At 41.4% G+C, this 24,210-nt stretch overlaps 1 protein-coding gene across 1 annotated transcript; it reads left to right on the top strand.

The window, feature by feature from the left end:
• The first annotated feature begins 422 nt into the window (after positions 1-422).
• Positions 423-23,714, top strand: LOC144073625 (sperm-associated antigen 1-like). The gene is made up of 18 exons (XM_077599620.1): positions 423-657; positions 1,150-1,309; positions 1,376-1,498; positions 1,579-1,634; positions 3,264-3,367; positions 3,471-3,576; positions 3,655-3,785; positions 3,864-3,970; positions 5,392-5,515; positions 9,007-9,462; positions 13,568-13,667; positions 14,960-15,112; positions 15,262-15,419; positions 17,467-17,608; positions 19,624-19,750; positions 19,820-19,978; positions 21,266-21,586; positions 23,362-23,714. The coding sequence occupies exons 1-18, from the start codon at positions 524-526 to the stop codon at positions 23,488-23,490; spliced, it is 2,790 nt and encodes a 929-aa protein (XP_077455746.1). The 5' UTR covers positions 423-523; the 3' UTR covers positions 23,491-23,714.
• Positions 23,715-24,210: the final 496 nt, after the last annotated feature.

Genomic DNA, 24,210 nt, shown 5'->3' with positions numbered 1-24,210 from the left:
AAATGTCTAACTTTACGTCCACTGCACCGGGGAAAGATGGACGCCCGTAAAAGTGGGTTACATATATTATATGGAATGGCTACACGCAGAGGTGTTGCATTGTTGTTGTTGTGTTGTACGCCATCGTTTTTCATTATACATCTAGTCTTAGATGTGTTAAATCTATTTAGCTTTAAAAAAATAAAAAAATAAAAAACAGGGTTGAAACATTTTGTTAAGGAAATTTGACTCATTATTTTTCTTATTACTTTTATTAAATACAGAAATATTAGATTACGGTTTGACCAAGTCTCACACTGATGCTCACTGATGACGTAGCACCAATCTCCCGTCTCCACGGGCAACGCTACAAACACTCTTCTTTATAACGCCATTTCTGGGACTAAGAGAAAGAACGAGATTTTAGAGTTGTGTCTTTGTATTTACACTGACAAAAGTATCTTTAGACAATAACGGGTATTTATATTTTATTTGGGTTTTTTTTTTTAAATAAAAGTTGGACGGATTCCAGTGGTTTATAACCATGAGTGCAGCATCTTTTTTTCAAAATCATTCTGATTTTGGATCAACGAAGATACCAGTGGAGCACCTGGATTATGATTACATTGAAAAATGCAAGGATGCCAAGTACATGGAGAAAATCCTTATGTTACTCAGGTAAAAATAGTATATTATATATATGTATATAGTATAGTGGGCGACCCGGTGGAGCAAGTGGTTGGAGTGTTGGCCTCACAGCTCTGGGGTCCTGGGTTCAAATCTTGGTCACGCCTACCTGTGTGGAGTTTGCATGTTCTCCCAGGACCCCAGAGCTGTGAGGCCGGCGCGCTAACCACTCGCTCCACCGGGCCGCCTTATCTCATTGCATGGCTAGATATGTGACAGTATTACAGGTGTATGTATATACAATCACAAAAATATCAGGAAACCAGTCCTTCCCTGGCAAGTGTTGGAGGACAAAAAAATGCATCATTTTAAACCTAATTGATACAACTTTTGACAATATGCATGTAGCCAATGTTGTCAGTATAAAGTGCACAACAATTTGATTTTTAAAACCTAACGATGTGGTTGCCCAAAGACAATGCAGTTAAAATATGCATTTTCTCAATCTCAATTGTAGCCTCTAAAAAGTCTTATCGTGGACAGGTCTGGCAAGGAAGGCATCTATCCCCATCTGATCAATTACTGCGAGACCCGACTGACAAAACTGAATCCTCACAGCCGAGCTCTAAGGAAGGAAATTCCCCTTGCCACATCCTCTAGCCTTCCACCAGATGAGTGGAGCAACATTGAAGATGATTTAAGGGTACACTGTTTTACTTAGTGATGTGGCTACCTCATGAAAAACCAATCAAAAAGTTTTACTTTACAGAACTGGCAAGACGAAACCAAAATGACAGAGACCTCCCTAAAAAGACAGCTGATGTTTGAGGATGTTATGGACCAAATGTTGCCACCAGTGAGAGGTTCCAACTGCTCTGTTCCACTTAGCTTGGTAGCCATGCCATTCTGTCTAAAGAGTACTTATCAATGTTTTCTGATAAGTTTGGATAACTGAATTTTCTTTCTGCACAGACCTCAGCTCGTAAACAAAAACGTCTCCAGCCCCGTGATTATCGAGAATGGGAGAAGTGAGTGATTTTGTGCTTAAATTTCACAACCATAGTGTTCTAGGAAATGGTGAACATGTCAGAAAACAAATTCGACAGTCAAGTCTCACAGTCATATTTTTTTTCCGTCTGAAACAATGCATCAAGGAATGCGCAATGCCCCTTTGTGCCCTCAAACCAGGACCCCTGGACGCCAAGGTCCAGGTGTGCCCCCAACCCCTAATTTCCGCCCCTGGACAGAACCGTGACACAGCAACAGAATGGAAAGCCTCTGGATAGCATGTTAGCATACTGCAAAAATCTGCAGCCCATTCTGATTCCGGAATGTCCCCCTGCCTTTTTGACTTTCAATCCGATTTTTCTCAAGATTTGTTTTGCCGATACCGTTCCGATGCCAAACTGATGACCATATTTTTAGACCAGTAAGAATATGCAAAATATCTAATGTAACCATCTCATCTCATCTCATTTTCTGAACCGCTTTATCCTCATTAGGGTCGCGGGGGTTGCTGGTGCCAATCCCAGCTGTCTCCGGGCCAGAGGCGGGGGACACCCTGAATCGGTGGCCAGTCAATCGCAGGGCACAATTAGACAAACAACCATTCACACACACTCATACCTAGGGGCAATTTAGAGTGTCCTATTAGCCTAGCATGCATGTTTTTGGAATGTGGGAGGAAACCTGAGTACCCAGAGTAAACCCACACAGGCCCGGCGAGAACATGCAAACTCCACAAAGGTGGACATGACCTGGATTTGAATCCAGGACTCCAGAGCTGTGAGGCCGACCCGCTAACCACTCGCTCCACCGGGCCGCCCTGTAACCATTCATTCGCGAATTTTTCGACCCACTTATCCTCACAAGGATCTCAGGGGTGCTAGATCCCATCCCAGCCAATTATGGGGACTAGGCGGGGTACACCCTGAATTGGTGGATAGCCAATCGCCAGAGACAGAGAGACGGATAACCTTTCAGGCTCACTCCGATACCCAGGGGCAATTTAGAGTGTTCAACTAGCCTACCACGAAACCGGAGATTCCGGAGAAAACCCATGTAAGCCCGGAGAACATGCAAACTCCACACAGCGAGGACAGACCTGGGATTGAACGCTTGACCCCAGAACTGTGAGACTGATGCGTTAACCACTCACCCACCAGGCCGCCTATATTGTAACCAGTAAATGATAAATCACTTTGTTTGTAGTATTAGTCAATTCAAGATATGCTTTGTTTATGATATTACTCAATGATCTGTTAGTGTCTAAAGAGATGTAGCCCCACTCAGTGGATGCTAGCCTGGTGGTTTGATTTACAGTGGTTGAAAAGCATGATAGTTCTACTGAAAACACGCGCGACGGCTGGATCTTGTGACCAAAAATAATAATGTCCGATCCTCCCAAAATATTTGGATCGGGTGACGATACTATACTAAGTATTGGATCAGGACATCACTATTCTGGTTGTGACAAACTTCTGATTTTTTTTTTTTTGGGAGACTAAAATTAAGATCTACTGTCATTATTAAGTCTCTTTGGAATAATTAACCTTTTCTGTCACTAATGGATTTGTGTAAAAAATGATGGTCTTGTCATTTTAAAGTCACTTGCTGTAGCATTTTATAGCACCTTTAACATAAACAATTTTCTCTAGGTTTGATGTGGAGAAAGAATGTCAGCAAATTGATGAGGATGTTACTAAAAATGACCAGCCTGCCATTAACAAGTCAGATCTCAAGACAACACTGGACACGTCATGTAATTCCAATCTATTCCATTTGCTTAGCGCTGAACCCATTGATTTTGATTTGTTTACAACAAAGTTGCTTCTAACGTGATTGTCCTGTGACAATACATCCAGCACTGACAACAGAGATGAGACAACTTCTAGCAGAGCGTGAAAAAGACAAAGGAAGCGATGCTTTCAGAGCAAATGATTATGAGGAGGCAATTGCGTACTACTCTAGGTCAGGTTTGGAAAATCTTCCTAGTTGATATGCTGGGCCTTTGCCTAACCTCAAGGAATAAAAGTTATGTCGTCACAGGAGCATATCCATAAGGCCTACAGTGGCTGCGTACAATAACAGAGCCCAGGCAGAGATCAAGCTCAAGCAGTGGAAAAGGGCCATGGACGACTGCCACAGCGTATTGGAGCTAGAACCCTGCAACGTAAAAGGTAATTGAGTCACAAACATACAAAGTGCCTTTAGTACCTTGCTGAGAAACGGTCATTTTCATTGTACCTTTTCTTCAGCTCTGCTACGCCAGGCTTTTGTGCACAATGAATTGGGGAACTTCGAACAGGCTGTTGAAGACCTGGCGGTGGTGATGAGGCAAGAGCCGCAGAATGTTTCAGCCATTGTAAGTCATTTTAAAGAAGTTTGAAATGTTTTATCAAGGCGTGATTGCTAACTTTTATGCTCAGTTTAACTGAATATAGAAAATAATTTTTGACAATGTCTCATCTCAGCTCATCTTCAGAACCGCTTTTATCCTCACTAGGGTCACGGGGGGTGCTGGAGCCTATCCCAGCTGACTTCGGGCCAGAGGCGGGGGACACCCTGAATTGGTGGCCAGCCAATTGCAAGGCATAAGGAGACAAACAACCATTCACGCTCACACTCATACCTAGGGATAATTTAGAGCAGGGGTCGGGAACCTTTTTGACGAAGAGAGCCATAAACAATTCATATTTTCAAACATTATTCCTTGAGAGCCATACTAAGAATTTAAAAGTAAAAACACATGAAATGTTTGAAATTTATTAATCATTTCACCACTTTGGAAGTAAAAAAAAAATTCTCTGAATTCTTTTGAGTACATTTTTTCAACTGTTGCTAATCAATGAGTATCAATCAGAGTATGCATGCAGAAGAGTCTAATGAAGAAAATTATGATTAAAAAGGTGCTAGAGATCGGTGTCGGCGCCACATTGCCGGCGTGACGCTCCCATTGGTGTGTTCGGGACTTAGCTCTCTCACCAGCGGTTCCCATATTTTACCATAGGTTAGCGGAGAGCCATATACACCCATGAATAGAGCCACATATGGCTCCCGAGCCATAGGTTCCCTACCCCTGATTTAGAGTGTCCAATCAGCCTACCATGCATGTCTTTGGAATGTGGGAGGAAACTGGAGTACCTGAACAAAACCCACGCAGGCCCAGGGTGAACATGCAAACTCCACGCAGGTGGACCGACCTGGATTTGAAGCCAGGACCCCCACTGCGGGGCCGACGTGCTAACCACTCAGCCGCCAGGCCACCCTATTCACTAATGTATTCTTAGGAATTAAATTTCTTTCCTGTTTTCAGAAAACACTACTTTTTAAATTACTTTTGAAAACGTTTATATTTTTAGCCCTGACATACACAATTGTTGTTATTCATTTATTTATGTATTTATTTTCAACTAAAAGTTTTACCACTTGGGGTCGTAAGCAGAGCGTACTTCTGTTCTATTAATTTTAATTGTAGTATTTAGTACTCCTTATTAACATTGTATTAATTTATAAAATTATTCGTAACTATAATACTATTAATAGAATCCTAACTATAATAATATTAATAGAAAAACAGTTTTTTTAATGTCCCAAAACAGTCAACCCTTTACCTAGTACAGTTACACTATTTGTCCACCAAGTGTCGCTGCTTGTCTTGTGGCAAACGAAAAATTGTTGACAAAAATGTCCAAACGACCCCCCGAAATGTTATATTTGCTGACGTAATAGCCTGTCTTCATGTGTCATAACAAATTCTGATGTGGGAAATTATTTGTGATGTAGCAACTTCTGTCTGAAACTACAAAGAAGATGACAGAAGCGCGACAGGGAGAAGCAAAAAAAGGGAGAAAAATCATCATCCAAGAGGAAGAGGATCATTTCGAAGAGTCTACACCGGATCATACTGGTGAGAGTTATTAAATATATAAACAGCATTTTAAAAAACGGTATTACAGATTTACCCTCGTACAGTATAAACAGTTATATTGACTTTCATATCACGAAGGACCAGAGGACGTAAGGTACGCTCATGAAATCAATTATTTTTCCTGTATTTTGCAACATGTGTCGGTATGCTAATTATTTAATCCTGTGTCTAAAAAAGTGGTCCAAATATTGCAGAATTCATTCACAAACTACTATGAATTTGGCGACTTTCTGTTAGGCCTGGATCCAAACTTCTGCTTTTAGATAACATGGTCTATTAGTACTGATCTATGTTATTTTTGACACCCGTAATTTTAATTTTATGCATGCAATGATATATACAAAATGTGTCATACCGAGGGATAGGTCATCCTTTTTGCTAAGGGAGGACTAAACAAAAATATTAGATGAAGCTCAATGATGCCATTTAAGTTTTAAACCGCATAATTTAAAATGTAGATATCTTTACAAAATACACCAAAAATGATGTAATAGCCAACGTTATGCAAACCCATTAAAAATGAATCTCTCCACAATGCAATAATGGGCTCCTATAATTCTGATTGGCTCAACCTACAAAGGTATTAAAGCAAAAGGATTTCCAACCGAATTGTTTTGAAAGTATAATATTTGGATTGTTTTAATATTTAATATCTTAAATTAGGGTGACCCGGCGACTGTTCTGGGGTCCTGAGATCAAACCAAGATCGGCCGTCCGTTGTGGAGTTTGCATTTTCTCCCCGGGTCTGCGTGGGTTTCCCCCGGGTACTCTGGTTTCCTCCCACATTCCAAAGAGATGCATGATAGGCTGATTGACACTCTAAATTGCCCCTAGGTATGAGTGTGAGCGTGCATGGTCTTTTGTCTCCTTGAGTCCTACGATTGGCTGGCCACCAATTCAGGGTGTCCTGAAGTCAGCTGGGATAGGCTCCAGCACACCCCTCGACCCTAGTGAGGCTAAAGCGGTTCCGAAAATGAGATGAGATGAGAAAACCTAGATTATTCTTTCGTATTCTGTCTTTCACAGTTGAAGTTTACCCATAGACAGACACATCTGTCATCATTTTATGAAGGAGCACTTACACGCATCGGCAGCTGACTATATTTTTTGCCCCACTGTATGTCATCATTACACATACATTTATGGGCTGTAACAAAGCATCGACCAGGATCAATATATCAATTGGTTTATCAGCAGTGAGAAGTCGTTTTGCTAAATTGAATGGTTTTCATTCGAACGTCTGAAAGTCAAAATTGCTTTGTATTTTTATAGCATTGTGTGAAATATAACTGATCGTTGTCAATATGTAGATAGTAACCATTAATATACATAATATTTATATTCATTTTCTGAACCGCTTTATCCTTATTAGGGTCACAGGGGGTGCTGGAGGCTATCCCAGCTGACTTCAGGCCAGAGGCAGGGGTCACATATATACAGTTGTGGTCAAAAGTTTACATACACTTGTGAAGAACAATGTCATGGCTCTCTTGAGTTTCCAGTTATTTCTACTACTCTGATTTTTCTCTGATAGAGTGATTGGAACAGATACTTCTTTGTAACAAAAACATTCATGAAGTTTGGTTCGTTTATGACTTTATTATGGGTTAACAGAAAAAGTGATCAAATCTGCTGGGTCAAAAATATACATACAGCAACACGAATTAGCAATTTTGGTGACTTAGAAAGTTGTGTCAGTGAAATGAGCTTCATAGCATGGCCTCTTAACTTCTTGTGAGTGATGATGAGTGACTACAGCTGGTGACTTCTCTGAGGCCATTTAAATTGGGCTCATTGGATGCAAACGCCCACAAACGCTACAATAGGAAAGTCAAAGGAGCTCAGCATGGATCTGAAAAAGCGAATCCTTGACTTGAACAAGTCAGGAAAATCACTTGGAGCCATTTCAAAGCAGCTGCAGTGCAAACAATTGTTTGTAAGTATAAAGTGCATGGCTGTGTTTTGTCACTGCCACGATCAGGAAGAAAACGCTAACTATGGGTCGTGGGCGCAGTTGGGTGTTCCAACAGGACAATGACCCCAAACACTCATCAAAAGTGGTAATGGAATGGCTAAATCAGGCTATAATTAAGGTTTTCGAATGGCCTTCCCAAAGTCCTGACTTAATCCCCATGGAGAACTTCAGACAATGCTGAAGAAACAAGTCCATGTCAGAAAGCCATCAAATGTAACTGAACTGCACTAATTCTGTCAAGAGGAGTGGTCAAAGATTCAACTAGAAGCTTGCCAGCTGGATGGCTACCAAAAGCACCTAATTGAAGTGAAAATGGCCAAGGGACATGTTACCAAATATTAGCGCTGCTGTATGTATATTTTTGACCCAGCAGATTTGATCACTTTTTTCTGTTCACCCATAATAAAGTCATAAAAGAACCAAACTTCATGAATGTTTTTTGTGACAAAGAAGTATCTGTTGCAATCACTCTATCAGAGTTGTAGAACTATAACTGGAAACTCAAGAGAGCCATGACATTATGTTCTTCACAAGTGTATGTAAACTTTTGACCACAACTACATATATATATATATATATATATATATATATATATATATATATATATATATATATATATATATATATATATATATATATATATATATATATATATTTATATATATGTATTTATGTGTATATAATATATATATATATCTATAGTATATATATATATGTATGTGTGTGTATATATGAATATACATGTATATATGTATGTATATATATATATATGTATGTGTATATATATATGTATATACATATGTATATACATTATATATATATATACATATGTATATATATATGTATATATATTTTATATATTTAATGTAAATCGATAGTAGGTTCTTGAGTCAAGTTGCGACAGACTGTGTAATATCAACAAATATCTATTGTTGTCCATAGAATCGATATCGTATCACCATGAAAGGTGACTTACACAGTCACATACTCGCAGCAGTTCATCATTGCACCTGACACTACACCTAGTTCTACAGTTTTTACGACTGTATATAGTTAAATGTTTTTCAACAATTGTGCATTGTGTTTACTTTGTGTTGACAGTGACAATATTATATTCTAAAGGTAGAATCCAGCAGAGGCTCGAATGCCCATCTGTGATGTTATTGACATAAAATGTATCCTTTAGTTATAGTTCTTTGAGTTGAATCCTCCTCTTAGTTTGCGACCTTATTTCTGTCATTTTGACCACAACTCCCCTCCCACAGGGCCACGTGACACAGTACTGTATGCACGCATGTGCTTTCCGCCCTACCCCCAACCAGTCCTCCTATAATTCCTAACGCCGCTTCCTGAAACTCCTCTTATGTGGTTCTGTGTCACGTGAATCCCAACCCTCCCCCAACCATGATGTAACCACTGACTGCTTCCTGTGGGTGTGTTTCATCCTGTCTCCCTTCACACGCTCTTTCTCCCTCTCTCTCTTTCTCCCTTCAAGATTGCCCGGTAGAAGCCAGCCAGCCTGTGGGAGGGGACTGGTGCTCATCAGTTCCTGCGGACAGGGGAGACATGGGTAACGCGCAAAAGCGGCCCCACGGCAAAGGGGACGGGGCCCCGCACAACGAGTCCTCTAATTCCCATCATGGACACTGGAGGGGTAAAGGTGGCACTTCAGACAAGTACAAAGTTGCGCAAGAATCCAAGGAAAAGGTCGCCAACGGGATAGCTAAGAGGGGCTCGGCAATGTCACCTCAGGCTGACCAAGTCGGTAGCAGCAGCAAGGAGACTTCAGCGGGTACGAATGTTGAACCTGTCAATCTCGATGCACCATGTGGAGCCCTCCCATTGTCGCTATGCCGCTTAAAGAATGGAGGGAACCTGCTGTTTAAGAATGGACAGTTTGGTGATGCACTGGAAAAATACTCGCAAGCCATTCAAGGCTACAGTGATGCAGGTAAGGCGGAGTATGTTTTTACCCCCAAGCAACGCTTGTTATGGCACATTGACATTAAAGTCACTACTGTACTGATTAGCTGGTGAACGTGTTGTGAAGATGCCGGTATGTGTCCCATCATGTTTTCATTCTTCGCAACGTCTGAATGAATATAGCTCAAAATGATCAACTGTGTATTTTAGGTGGCATGACCTTGCATAATGGGAATTTCCATCCTTTTGATTGAAATACGTACAAAGTAATTCTTATGTGACTCAGCATAAAAAGAGTAGTAATTTCGATCGGCACAAGTGGATGGAGAGACTGTCACCCAAGAGTGATGCAACAATTCGGGGTTGATCGAAATGGACGGTGTTTCGGTTTTAGCCTTAGTCTACCACTAAGCCTCTCTGCTCAGGTCTCTCCAGGTCACATGACTGCCGGTCAGTCTCTGTGAAATTGGATGGGACGGCTGCTGTAAATCTTACCGAGGAAGCAAGAGAATGTATAAGGAAGAAAGATAGATGCATGAAGGGAAACTGATGCTTCCTCATAATTTCGCTTCTTTGCGTAGGGCTAACCTTGTAATGACTGACCCCAGAAATAGAGCAGGAAATTTCCTCAAGCATTATGTGTTGTCTTTTTACATTTTTCAAACTGTCATTTTTCTAAAAACTATTTATAAAGCAGGGGTAGGGAACCTATGGCTCGGGAGCCATATGTGGCTTTCCATGGGTGCATATGGCTCTCCACTAACCTGAGTTGAAATATGGAACTCACTGGTGAGAGCGTCATTGTGGCGTCGACACTACCTCTACCACCACTTTAATCATAATTTTCTTTTTTATTACTCCTCTGCATGCATGATGTCATTGATACTGATTTATTAGCAACAGCATAACAATGTTGTCAAAATACTTTTTGTACTTTCAAAGTGGTGAAATGACAAAAAAATCCCACATTTTCATTTATTTTTACTTTTCAATTCTGAGAATGCCTCTCAAGAAATAACATTAGAAAATATGAATTGTTTATGGCTCTCTGTCAAAAAGGTTCCCGGGTGGTATGCATGAAAAAACAACCAAGTATGAATGGTTAGGTTATATTGTATGTGATTAGGCTTGGTGTCAGTCTGGGATGTACACTGTCTTTCACCTGAAGTCAGCTGGGTTAAGCCCCAGCTCACCCGAATGAGGATAGGTGATAAGGAAACGGAAGGTTAGATGGTTAAATAGGTACTATAGGCTACAGTAATCCTACTCCTTACCTTATTTTGGTTAACAGGGCACATTTACTGATGTTAGATCTCAAGTGGGTCAGATCAGTATTTATTTTTCAAATATATCATAAACAGCTCATTTAAAGTAGCACAATCACGTACTAAATGTTTCCATTCACTGATGATTATCTTGTTGCAAACATTTTTATTTAAAAAAAAGCTTAGCAAAAATTATTGCCATTTTAACAATTAATAAATCAGTGCTTTCATTTGCATATGTGCAACTTTCAGTTCTCACATTTTTCCACACAAAACAATCGATGAACTAGAAATGATTATAAATTCGCACATATTTCCATATCCATCTACAAATCTTGAAAAACGTCAGTTTTATCCAACCAAAGCAAACTAAAATGGACCAGCTATCCCTTTGCCTTGTAAATGTATCCTAGTTTTTTGGACTATGAATTGCACCTAAGTTGCTCCAGCCAAAGATTACATATTTAAGTGTTATTGTCATTTTTCCAAAAACAATTGTCTGCATACAATGAAATGCTTACATTGCTGTTTACACCATTACCAAATTACGTAGCAAATAAATCATCATCCGTACCAAAACTAGCAAATACTTCATCATCTTATTTCAACGGCACACAGTATATTGTTCATTCATTCATTTTCAATACAGCTTATCCTCGCAAGAGTTACGGGGGTTGCTGGAGGAGTCTTTTTCAGCTGATTTTGGATGAAAGGCGGACTACACCCCAGACTGGTCGCCAGTCTGTCTCACACCGAGAGACAGACAACCATTTGCCCTCACAATCATATCGATACCAAGCGGGAATCGATCCCACGCTTGCACAGAACAAAGTCAGGCGAGTGAACCCCTCCACTATTAGGTGGCACAAAGCTAATAAAATGCTATGTATTAAATGTTCAGGGGATTTTGCCTGGTGGTGTGGTGGTTCACTCACCTGACTTTGGTACGGCCAGGCGTAGGTTCGATTTCCCCTGGAGGGCGGTATGATTGGGAGTGTGAATGGTCACTCTGTGTGTCCTATGGCTGGCAGGCAACCAGTCTAGGATGTAGTCTCCCTTACACCCGAACTCAACTCCAACAACAACCGCAACCCTCACAAGGAAGCGCGGTAGTGTAGATAAGAGTGAATGTTCAGGGGAAAGCAAGCATTTTACAGTTTAAACAACAGCATGCATATAAATAATAAAGTACTGAATAAGTAGAAAGAACTATACAGCGTGGTAACTGATGGTGTGATGGTTCATTCGTCTGACTTCAATGCAGGCATAAAGAGGCATACATTCCCACTCACTGGTGATTTGGTTGGGAGTGCGGAGAGTTGTCTGTGTCTCTGTATGCCCTACGACTGACTGGGGACTAGTTTGAGATATAGTTTGCCTTTGACCTGAGGTCAGCTAAGGTAGGCTCTGGCACCCCGGTTACAAGGATAAGCGGTGTTGAAAATGAATGAATGAACAATATCCCATGTGCCATTGAAATAATGTGCAAAAACGACTGGAATATGTGGCAGATCCATTGGTGTGGGTCTGCAAATCGCAAAATATGTCATTATGTAAACACTCGGCAAATTCCAAAACACAGGGAATTATTCATTTTCAATCATTCATATTCCATACCGCTTATCCTCTCAAGGGTCGCGAGGGAATTATTAATATGTGGTGTGAAAATTATACCACATACAGTATAGAGAATATGATTAATGTCTATCGTTCATGAGTCTGAAGACTGAGTTTTGTTTTACTCTGGAATTTTTTTTCATTTTCACACTCCTGTAATTAAAATCTGAAAGTAGAAGTGCGAACAGCCTACACTGTGGGGTCTTTGACCACTGAGATTGCTCACCTGTGGACTCTCGATTGTGGATCCTCTGCAGAGAGAGCAGTGAAATACTGGTAGTCCTAACAACATCGATTCTCAATGTTCTGACGAGGTCCTGACCAACATTCAAAGCTCATAATGACCGAATGAGTGGTTACCACGTCGGCCTCACAGTTCTGGGGTCCTGGGTTCAAATCCTGGTCAGTCCACCTGTGTGGAGTTTGCATGTTCTCCCCGGGCCCGCGTGGGTTTTCTCCGGGTACTCCGGTTTCCTTCCACATTCCAAAAAACATGCATGGTAGGCTAATTGGACACTCTAAATTTCCACTAGGTATGAGTGTGTGCGTGAATGGTTGTCTTGTCTCCTCGTGCCCTGCGATCGTCTGGTCACCGATTCAGGGTGTCCCCCGCCTCTGGCCTGAAGTCACCTGGGATAGTCTCCAGCACCCCCTGCGACTCTAATGAGGATTAAGTGGTTCAGAAAGTGAATGAATGATGTCTCTTTTCCTTCCTCCAGTACACGATGTAGTAGTCTCTGTTTTCCAAGTTAAGAGCGGAAAAGCTTGTGATACATATCTGTTGGCCCGGTGTGCAAAATGCAGGGAGTCCAATGTGTTAGGAATGATGCTCTGTATCTGAGCCAGTACCTACTCTCTTTAAGCACTTTGTGATGATTGGAGTGAGCACTACTGGCCTGTAATCATTTAGACAGCTTGGTTGGATCTTCTTGGGGAGAGGTACAATGATATTTTGTTTGGTCAGGGGGTATAGTGTTCTGTCTGAGAGAGAGAGGTTAAATACCAAGGTGTGGATATTTGCCTGGTAGCCTGCACAACCGCTGCCAACAAACTCATTTCAATTCACATCAGAATGATTAAAAGGGCCACATGATTGGGGGTCTATCATCGTCCTTGGCATCAGAAGATTATTTACGTTTATGATACACCAGCGCCTTTCCTTTTTGTCATGTCTGTATTTGGTGGACAATTACACATTGTTGACAAATTTACATTGTGAAATGGACTAAAATTATTTTGTTTTCCTTGCAGGTATTGATAGTCCAGATGACCTGAGCATTTTGTACTCTAACAGAGCAGCTTGCTACCTGAAGGATGGTAACAGTCAAGACTGCATACAGGACTGCACACAGTGAGTCATACCGTGAATGCTTGGTGCACTTGTTTGGACATTTAGTTTGAGGGAATATTGCGAAGTAGCAATGTGATATTCGTAACCTCCAGGAATGACATATCATTAGTATTACCGTATTTTTTGGACAAAAAAGGTGCACTTGACTATATGCCGCAATGATGCATTAATGTACTCCATTTGTTCTCTTTAACAGTGTAATTATTGTTTTTTTATTTTAAACATAGATTTAGTGAATGGGGCGGCCTGGTGGCCGAGTCATTAGTGCATCGTCCCCACAGTTCTGAGGTCAAGGGTTTCAATACCAGGTTCTGACCTTCCTGTGTGGAGTTTGCATGTAATCCCTGGGCTTGTGTGGGTTTTCTCTGGGTACTATGGTTTCCTCCCACAACACAAAACATCCATGGTAAGCTGGTTGGACGGTCTAAATTGCCCCTAAGTATGAGTAAGTGGGTGAATGGTTGTCTGTCTCCTTGTGCCCTGCGATTGGCTGGCCACCATTTCATGGTCCCATAGTTGGCTGGAAGAGGCTCCAGCACACCCTGCGAACCTTGTGAGAATAAGTGGTGTGGAAAATGAAGTACGTAATGATTTGGTGAATGATGAATGTGTCGTGAGCATTTTACTGAAACAGTATACAGTATTATAGTTTTGCCTCAACAAAGTAGGTTTTGAGCGCTTTAAGTACAACCAGAATCAATGTTTGAGGCCAAAACTTTGTGTGGGATTTTTGGAGCTCAATTTTTATTTTATTTAATCAGAAACCAAGAACAAACATAAGTTAAAGTAACAACAGTAAAATGGAGAAGAAAAAGCTAAATAGGCATCTGTTGGTACTCGGATGATTCGCCTAAAGACATTTCGCCGACGGATGTTTGACAGACGGACAGGTCGCCGAATGGACGTTCCACCGAACGGTCATTCGGCCGAACGGCCGTTCGGTGGAACGTCCATTCGGCGACCTGTCCGTCTGTCAAACATCCGTCGGTGAAACATCTTTAGGCGAATCATCCGGCCACACATCTGATAACATAACAGTTTTTCATTTACCTAACTGTATAACTTAAAAACAACATAACAGACTTTCGGTCGTCAGAGAAAATAAAACATAATATAAGTGGCAAGCCCAGTCAAACTGTGTGTAAAAGTGTGAGTTACAGTCCGTAAAATACAGTACAGTGTTTTTCCAAGCGTTTAAACTCCAAGCAGGTATATCCCGTTGGACAAATCTCTCACACCAGCATTTCTTGATCCTTTGCTCTTATGTCCTCTCATCTATCTATACTCACCAGAGCCCTGGAGCTACAGCCATTCTCCCTCAAGCCCCTCCTGCGCCGGGCCATGGCTTATGAGTCCCTGGAGCGCTACAGCAAGGCCTACGTGGATTACAAGACTGTTCTGCAGATAGACGTCAGCGTGCAGGCAGCCCATGACAGTGTGAATAGGTATCAATTAAATGAGTCCTCTGTTTGGGAGGTCGGTTTCATCGGAATATCCTCACATTCATTTACATAAGTTATTGTTGAAGACTTTTTAAAATAGTGCCCTAATGACCATACACATTCAGTTTTTTTTAACACTCGCTCTCATTCAGGATCACTCGCTTGCTGATTGAGCAGGATGGTGCAGAGTGGAGAGAGAAACTCCCAGATATTCCTTTGGTTCCTCTTTCGGCCCAACAGCACCGCAGAGAAGAGCCACCCAGTGTCGAGGTTCTTCAGGCTCGAGCCGAGAAGGCTGCTAAGGATGCAGGTTTGTGATTTAAAAATAAAAGGTGACTTACGTTTCCACAGATACGCTGGTGGATTAAACTCTTTAGTATGAAAGGAGGCTATAAATGTTCGCTGCTATTACGTCGGCATGTTCTGAGCTGGGATTGATTCATTCATTCACTGACTGTCTCTGCTTGAATGATCTTAGCAGGACTTGTTTACTTGTTTATGCTATTATACATTAGCTGTACAGTATATACCGCAATCATTAAAGCAGTACAATAATATTAATCTCATTTTCTGAACCGCTTCATCCTCATTAGGGTTGCGGGGGGTGCTGGAGCCTATCCCAGCTGACTTCGGGCCAGAGGCGGGGGACACCCTGAATTGTTGGCCAGCCAATCGCAGGGCACAAGGAGACAAACAACCATTCACGCTCACGCATACCTAGGGGCAATTAAGAGTGTCCAATCAACCTACCATGCATGTTTTTGGAATGTGGGAGGAAACCGGAGTACCTGGAGAAAACCCACGCAGGCCCGGGGAGAACATGCAAACTCCACACAGGTAGACCGACCTGGATTTGAACCCTGTGTGACGCAGACGCGCTAACCACTCAGTCACCGGGCCACCCACCTTTAAGAGGCACAATTTATTTTGAATTTTTACACAAAATTACATTGTTCATAGCTACTTAGATCAAAACAACAGACAATCAACTAAGTCACTGAAAAGCCAGATGATGACAGTACAGTTGAGATGTCTTTATTTACACTATACTGCCTGTGGTTTAGAGCAGGGGTGGCCAAGTCGGGTCCTCGAGAGCCCCTTTCCGGTCGGTTTTCCATATCCCCCTCCACTAACACACCTGAATCAAATAATCTGGATCGGTATCAAGCTTCTGGACAGCTTGCTGATGAGTTGATCATTTCATTTGATTTAGGTGTTGTTACGATCGCGCCGCGTCGTCGTGGCATGATCGGGAATGGAATGGGACACAGGTGTGGGGAAGTAGGATTTGACGAGGTATTAGCTTCAAAGCAATATCTTTAATAACTCAGAAGGGATCTTACAACACAACGAGGACTTGTGAAAACGAAAGCGATACCAAACCGGAAACAGGAGAACGAGAGGTATCGAGGAGAAAGGTAGCGTGGCTCCATGGCTACTGAGTCCATGCAGTGACTTCCAGGAACATTCAGGAATTGTGCAGGAGCTTGCAGGAACGATCCGACAATGATAATAGAACTAATTGGTGTTTAAATACTAACTCAGGAAGTCATCAACAGATTGATTCCAGCTGCTCTGCCTCTACGGCAGGCCAGGAGGGACAAAACGGGGCGCTCCTGACAGGTGTTGTAGAGGAACCCCTGGTTTAGAGGTTCACTTGCCTGACTTTGGTGCCGACAGGCACGGGATCGATTCCCGCAGGTGGCTGTATAATTATGAGTGCGGTTGGTCGTTCGTCTCTCTGTGTGCCCTACGGTGCTTTCGCCCGAAGTCAGCTGGGATCAACTCCAGCAACCCTTGCGAGGATGCACGGTGGAGAAGATAAATGAATGAATGAATATGACCCCGATGGTCCAGTGATAATTCCACCTGAATCTGGTGTGGGCAGAATGGGATCCATTCCCACTCCTTGGTGGTGTGATTCTGATTGTCTGTTTCATTGTGTTGGCAACCGACTCAGGGTCTCCCCCGCCTGGGCCCATAGTTGGCTTGGATAGGCTCCAGCACCCCCATTATCCTCGTGAGAATAATCAGAAGATGAATGGATATTATAGAAGATTTCGCAATTTAAAGCAGTTCCCTAGCACGATGTGAATAGAGTGTGTTAGAAATGTCCCAAATTTGTAGGACTGCAGTTTATTGTAATCCTCTTTTATACACACCCCTGTTGAAATCAACCAGATTTGGTCACACAAACCTTTACCCTCAAACCATTATCCCACCACTCCCCCACTGTAAAGTGTGAATTGGTTATATATACTCTTATTATTAATAATTTGAGAGATTTCTCATGAAAATATAGTGGGGTTTTTTCTTTGGGTTTTGCTGAGTACCCTTTTCCTGTTGTTCTTGTCTAGAAAGGAAAGCAGAAGCTCGATTTGCAGATTTGAAGCAAGATGGAAACGAGTTTGTGAAAAAAGGCCAATATAAGGATGCCCTTGGAAAGTATTCGGACTGCCTTAAGATAAAGCCTGAGGAATGTGCTATCTACACCAACAGGTTAGATACACTTCAATTTATTTGGCATATATCTTCTTTAAAATTGAATAGATGCCAAATGTTTCATTTCTTTCCTGTAGTGTATCTAATCATTAAAGTGCAAGACTTCACCACATATAAATGACATTCACCAAACCTGCAAACAAAACAAATGATAACTTGCCAAATTAATCATTATTTACAATTTGAAAAGATAAAAACAAATGAGAAATGCAGTGCACTGATGCAGGAATGTGCCTTTTAATCAGGTCCGCCTCATATATGAAAATAAAGTAGTTTAGTCTCACTGCTTTTACATTTGTTCCTACTAGTAAACATCAGAAAAACAAATTCCATGTTTTTTTACTTTATTGAACATGAATCTCTGCTGAAAGGAATGTGCTTGTGTTTTAAATATTTAATTTTAGACGTGAACTATCCTCCCACTGAAAATGTTGAGACAGCTTTTTACTAAAGCTGTGCTACTTACAAATTCCCTATTTAATCTGCATTCCCAGATAAACCACTTTCCCCTTCTGTTTATGCACACATACAATGATTGTGCTAAGCAGGAAAACATGTTAGCTTATGCCATTGGGGAAATTTTGATGCAGCCAACGGGAATAGTACCTAGTACAGTAATACCTTGAGATAAGATCTTAATGAGTTCTTGAACTGAGCTCGTATGTCGATTTACTCGTATCTTACATCCACTTTTCCCATAGAAATGAACTACCCTATTTACTCGCATATTAGCCTCTTTTGTCGGACAAAAAAATGATGACTGAATTGAGGGTACGGCTTATATGCGCATAAAAACACAACATACCAAAAAATTGCAAGTTGACTGCGCCGAGACACGATGATGTCACGACAAAATGGCGGCGTTGGGTCATGACGCAATGGCGCCGTGACATCATAACGCAAGCGAATGCGGCCGATACGGTCATTTATTTCAAAATAGAGAAAAGATAAACAGATAAAACGCTAAACACAATTTATTTTGACGTCTATGAATGAAATTCAAGAAAAAAAACGTACAGATCTTACAAAAACGTTCCCGTCACTGCTCGCTCAGGGCACAGCCATCTCACCTAGGTCCCAGGAAGACATCTTACCTAGGGCATTGCCGTCTAAACCTAGTTAAACATGCTCTGAGTGTTCCGACGCGCATAGCTTTGATGTTGAAATAAAACAAAAGTCCACCTTGATTTTTTCATTGTATTTCTTGTTTGAAAGTGATAACTATTGGAGTAATATGAACCATCGAAATAATTGAGGTATTTTGACATTAGAAGCAATATGGCTGCCACAACATCTTAAACTTAAGAAAATAGTAATTTCTGCAATTAGAAAGCATCAGGTTCTCATCAAGATAGACTTATTTCTTTTTTCAAATTGAATAATTTGATATTTTGCATTTACAAAGACGGCATATTAACTTCCTTTTGATATTGACCCTAATAATGTGCTTTTGATTCATACAGTATCTCAGAAATACCACTTGTGATTATTTTTCTTAAGATTTTCCCTTCAAAGTAACACATTTGTACTCCCTTTTAAAACCGTGAATATGGAGGTGAAAATTGGGAATCAGGGGGCGGCTTATATGCGAGAAATTGCAAAATTTAAAAATTTCAAGGCAATTTTCAGGGTGCGGCTAATACGCGCAGGTGGCTTATATGCGAGTAAATACGGTAAATACAAATTAATTCGCATCTCGGCCACCTGGCTGTCTCGTATGCTCGTATCTGAAAAATTGTCTCGTATCTCAAGGAAAATATTTGCTCGGAATTTTACTCGTATCTCAAATTCCTCGTACGTTGGGGCACTCGTATGTCAAAGTATTACTCTATTATGTTTGTTTTTTACCTAGAAGCCACACCTGAGCAAATACACACTGGACACATGATTACACAAGGCATGAGTGTTCTGCAACAATAGCCCTTTCCTTTTTTGTTGTGTTCATAGTTGTATGATTACATGAGTCATAAGAGATGAGATTCTAACACGGGTGTGCATGTGTGTATTGGCAGAGCCCTGTGCTACTTGAAGCTGGACAAGTTTGCTGAGGCAAAGCAAGATTGTGATGCAGCCCTCAAACTGGAGCCTGGGAATAAGAAGGCCTATTACAGACGAGCATTAGCCAATAAAGGGCTAAAGGTGAGGTTAGATGGTCAAATATGATTGGATATGTAAAAGCCTATATTGGTTTATTGTTCTTTGCACCAGGACTACCTAGCATGCAGTACAGACCTCCAGGAGGTGTTGCAGAGAGATCCCAATGTGCAGGAGGCAGAGAAAGAATTGGAGGAGGTCACAATTCTGCTCAAACAAAGTCTGGCTATTGAATCACCTGCCAAATCCAGAAAGATTATCCCCGTTACAGAGGTACAGTTTTGCATTTCATTGATCTGTCTTATCCTGTTGGCAGCGACTGACATCAAATTCATCTGAATTGGCAGGAGCTGGCAGTGAATACACTGGTACCTCGAGATACGAGCTTAATTCGTTCCGGGACTGAGCTCTTATGTCGATATTCTTGCAACTCGAACGAACGTTTCCCATTGAAATGAACTGAAAACGAATTAATTCGTTCCAACCCTCTGAAAAAACACCAAAAACAGGATATTGGATTGGAAAAATGTTTTATTTCTTCTAATTCGCCATCTATTAACAAAGTAACACATAACTAATGGTTTAATATTACTAAAATGTGTTTAACAGTACTAAAATTATACGGATTTTGAAGGGGGGGAAAGAGAGAGAAGGACAGAAAGGGGGGCAGAGAGGTGGGGACAGTTTTTGCACGGCAACACGCTCGTTTAATAACAAATAAATTTAAATGAACTTGGATTACGATGAAGACACACTCAAAAATAAATTTAATCTAACCTTACACTAAACGTAATTCTAATTTTCGAAGCGGGGAAGAGAGAGACGGACAGAGAGAGGGGGGCGCAGAGGGGGGGGGGGGGGGCGCTTTTTGCACGGCAACACGCTCGTTTAATAACAAACAAATTTAAATGAACTTGGATTACGATGCAGACACTCAAAAATAAATTTAATCTAACCTTACACTAAACTTAATTCTAATTTTGTATGTAAGTTTGATACCGGCCGGGTTGGCTGTATTTGCCCCGCCTCCACCCTGACTTTCTCTATCGATGTGCTGTTTGCTTTTGTATTCCCTTCAAAATATTCCGAAAAGGATGCACTCAAATGTCCTCACAATAGGATAACTAACGCACGACCACTTGCCAACGAGAAGTAATATATACTCGTACTAGCGATTGCTACGCCATTCACGCTGAGTGACGGAAAACAAAACACTGAAAAAAATGCAACGCTTTCCCCAGTGCTCGTAGATATCTGTTATACACGAAAGAGATGCGGCAAAAAAGACAGTGCGCTACAATGATAAACAGCCTCTCATGTCTTGGCCACCTGGCTTTCTCGTATCTCGAAATTTTTCTCGTATCTAGAGATAATTATTTGCTAGAATTTTTTCTCGTATCTAGAGATAATTATTTGCTCGAAATTTTACTCGTATCTCGAAATGCTCGTATGTCGGGGTGCTTGTATGTCGAGGTACCACTGTATTAGCTTAACTTCTAATCGACATTAACACGACGTTTAATCAGTTAGTCAACGCCTTTGCTTCGTTTTCCTCCATAGGTGGACGGTGATCAGAAAACATCAACGGTTGCAAAATCTGACAGTTGCTTGAAAGATGAGTTGAGCAACAACTTCCAAGCAAACAACGCCTATGAGTTTGGCCAAGCTTTAAACAACGCTTGCAGCAGTGGCAACATGGCGGCTTGCGCCGATATGTTGACGTCGACGGCTCCCGAGCTTCTGCCGCAGTTTTTGAGCACTCAACTCAACGGGCAGACCATCAGCTTCATTGTGAAAGTGCTAGACACCTACCTGCTGGAAAAGGACCCCAACCTCGTTTACAAACACCTGTGTCATCTTCATACTGCTGACAGGTTCTCGGTAAGAGTAAAGAGTAAAATTCTTCTAAGATTATTTATATCCAACTAAAATACAAATAGATGCCAACGACCTCAAAAATAGTTGACAGAAATTTTCAATTTAAAAAGGGCACGGTCAGATAGTGGTTAGCACTGCAGCCTCACAGTTCTGAGGTCAATGGTTCAATCAAAAGTTGTCCTGCTGCATTTTGTACTAATTGCAGACTTGTAATACAGACACAATAGTCAAGGTGAGTCTCTTTGAACAAAAGTAAGTAAAAGTATTAATATCAAAGTTTAGTACTTAAACATTATTAGCCCATGTCTAGCCGGACCAATAATCAGCGTGTCAGTTTTCACTAGCCCTAGAACCCAACATTTCTAGGTATCCTCACAAGGGTCGTAGGGGATGCCTATCCCAGCCAACTATGGGTCCGGGCGTCGGACACCCCGAATTAGTGACCAGCCAATCACAGGGCACAAGGAGACAGACAACCATTCACGCACGTACTCACACCTAGGGGCAATTTAGAGTGTTCAATTAGCCTACCAAGCATGTTTTTGGGATGTGGGAGGAAAACAGAGTACACATAGAAAACCCACGCAGAAGAACATGCAAACTCCACACAGGAAGTTTCTGAACCTGGGATTGAAACTTCGATCTCAGAACGGTGAAGCCGATGCGCTAACCCAGTGGTAGGGAACCTATGGCTCGGGAGCCATACGTGGCTCTTTTGATGGGCGCATATGGCTCTTTGCTAACCTAATTAAAACCGTTGGTGAGAGAGCTGAGTCCCGAATGCATCAATAGGAGCGTCACGTCAGGACTCAGGCGCTAACACTACCTGTAGCGTCGCTTTAATCATAATTCTTTTTTTCATTAACCTCTTCTGCATCCATTCTCTCATTGATTAGCAACAGTGTAACAATGTTGTCAAAAGAATTCAGAGACTTTATGTACTTTAAAAGTGGTGGAATGATTAAAAATGCACACGTTTTCATGTATTTTTACTTTTACACTCTGGGTATGGCTCTCTAGGATTAAACATGTAAAAATATGAATTGGTTATGGCTCTCAGTTAAAAAGGTCCCTGACTGCTAACCACTCCCTCACTGGGCTGCCAGACATTTTTAGTCTTAACAAAATATTGCAATCTCGGGGGTTAGTTTGTCTTATTGGCCTGTATCGTTGAGTATCGTTCATTTTCTAAACCGCTTATCCTCACAAGGGTTGCGTGCAATGTTCCCTCTAAGCTGCGCGTGTGCGCAATTGCGCACTACTCTCGTCTTCTCTGCGCACAGCAAATCATATGGAGCGCACAAAATAAAATCCCTTTTTTTTTATCTTAGCTGTGAGGCCGACGCACGAACCACTCATCCGCCGGGTCGCCCATTCATAGATATTAATCATTACATTTTATTATTACTAAATCATTTATGTGTAGTAGACATGCACCTGCTTATGGCAGGTGTGATACTGGTGTGTGCCCATAGCGAGCAATGATGATGTTGCTCACACCGGTACTCAGTGTGCTCAGCGAGGTTGTCTTTCTGCCCAGACAAACAAAAAATTAGAGGGAACATTGGTTGCGTGGGGTGCTGGAGCCTATCGCAGCCAACTAAGGGATCTAGGCGGGGGACACCCTGAATTGGTGGCCACCCAATCACACCCAATGTTTGTCCAGTTCTTATGTTACTACTGAGACGTATGCACAGAATTGGCATTTGTATCCTTTCACATCAGAAAAATAAAAAAACTGTGCTTTGGTTCAAAATGAGCTTTTGTGCTCTCATCAGGTTGTTCTGATGCTGCTGGAGAAGGAAGACCGGCGCCACGTGAGCCAATTGTTTGAGCACCTGGCATCTGTTAAGAGTACTGAGTTCACCAATAATGATGTTCAGAACCTGGCCAACAAATACATTTGACTTGTCAGCATCTTCCCTGCCCAGCCCGGATGGACCGCATGAGCTGCTGCTGCTGCTGCATCATCACATCTTTCAGATCTATGCAAAACTTCAAAAAAGATGCGAATTGCTGAAGAATGTGTCCCAGATTAAACACATTCACTGTTGTGTGTTAGAAATGAGATGAAATTGTACAGTATGTTTAAAGTGAGCGTACAAGAAATATATATTTTCTTTGAAGACAATTTTGCTATGGAGAATTAATTTTGTATCACCATGTACAACTATTTATGGAGTAAGGGCACAGTACTGCGGACCTTGCTGGTCAATTTGGCAAAACATGAGCCAACTGTTCTCATTTTAGTACAGCACATGTGGTTCTTGCAGTTTTCGTCCTTTCACATCAGAATGTTGATGAATGATTGCTGATTAGGCAGCTGAAACTGCACGATTATACTTTCAATTTAGAGATTATGGAACTATTTAAAAGTTTCCTGTTTTAGGGGAGGATCATAAAGTAACACAACTGTGTATGATGAATTGACATGGATTGGAATGACGTCCTAGATCTGTTTAGTGTAGTAAAGGGCAACAGTATCTATTAACCTGGTGAAAATACAATTTGAACCTTGAAATTACTTTTTTTTTTAATTCCAAGTAACATTCAGGAGTAAAGTGGGTCACTCTGCACTTTCAAATCAGCCTAAGATTAGCCGGCAAGCAGTCCCAACATTTGTAGCA

Source organism: Stigmatopora argus, chromosome 4 (genome assembly GCF_051989625.1).
Source record: "Stigmatopora argus isolate UIUO_Sarg chromosome 4, RoL_Sarg_1.0, whole genome shotgun sequence".
NCBI lineage: Eukaryota > Metazoa > Chordata > Actinopteri > Syngnathiformes > Syngnathidae > Stigmatopora > Stigmatopora argus.
This window is presented reverse-complemented; position numbering and strand designations above follow the sequence as displayed.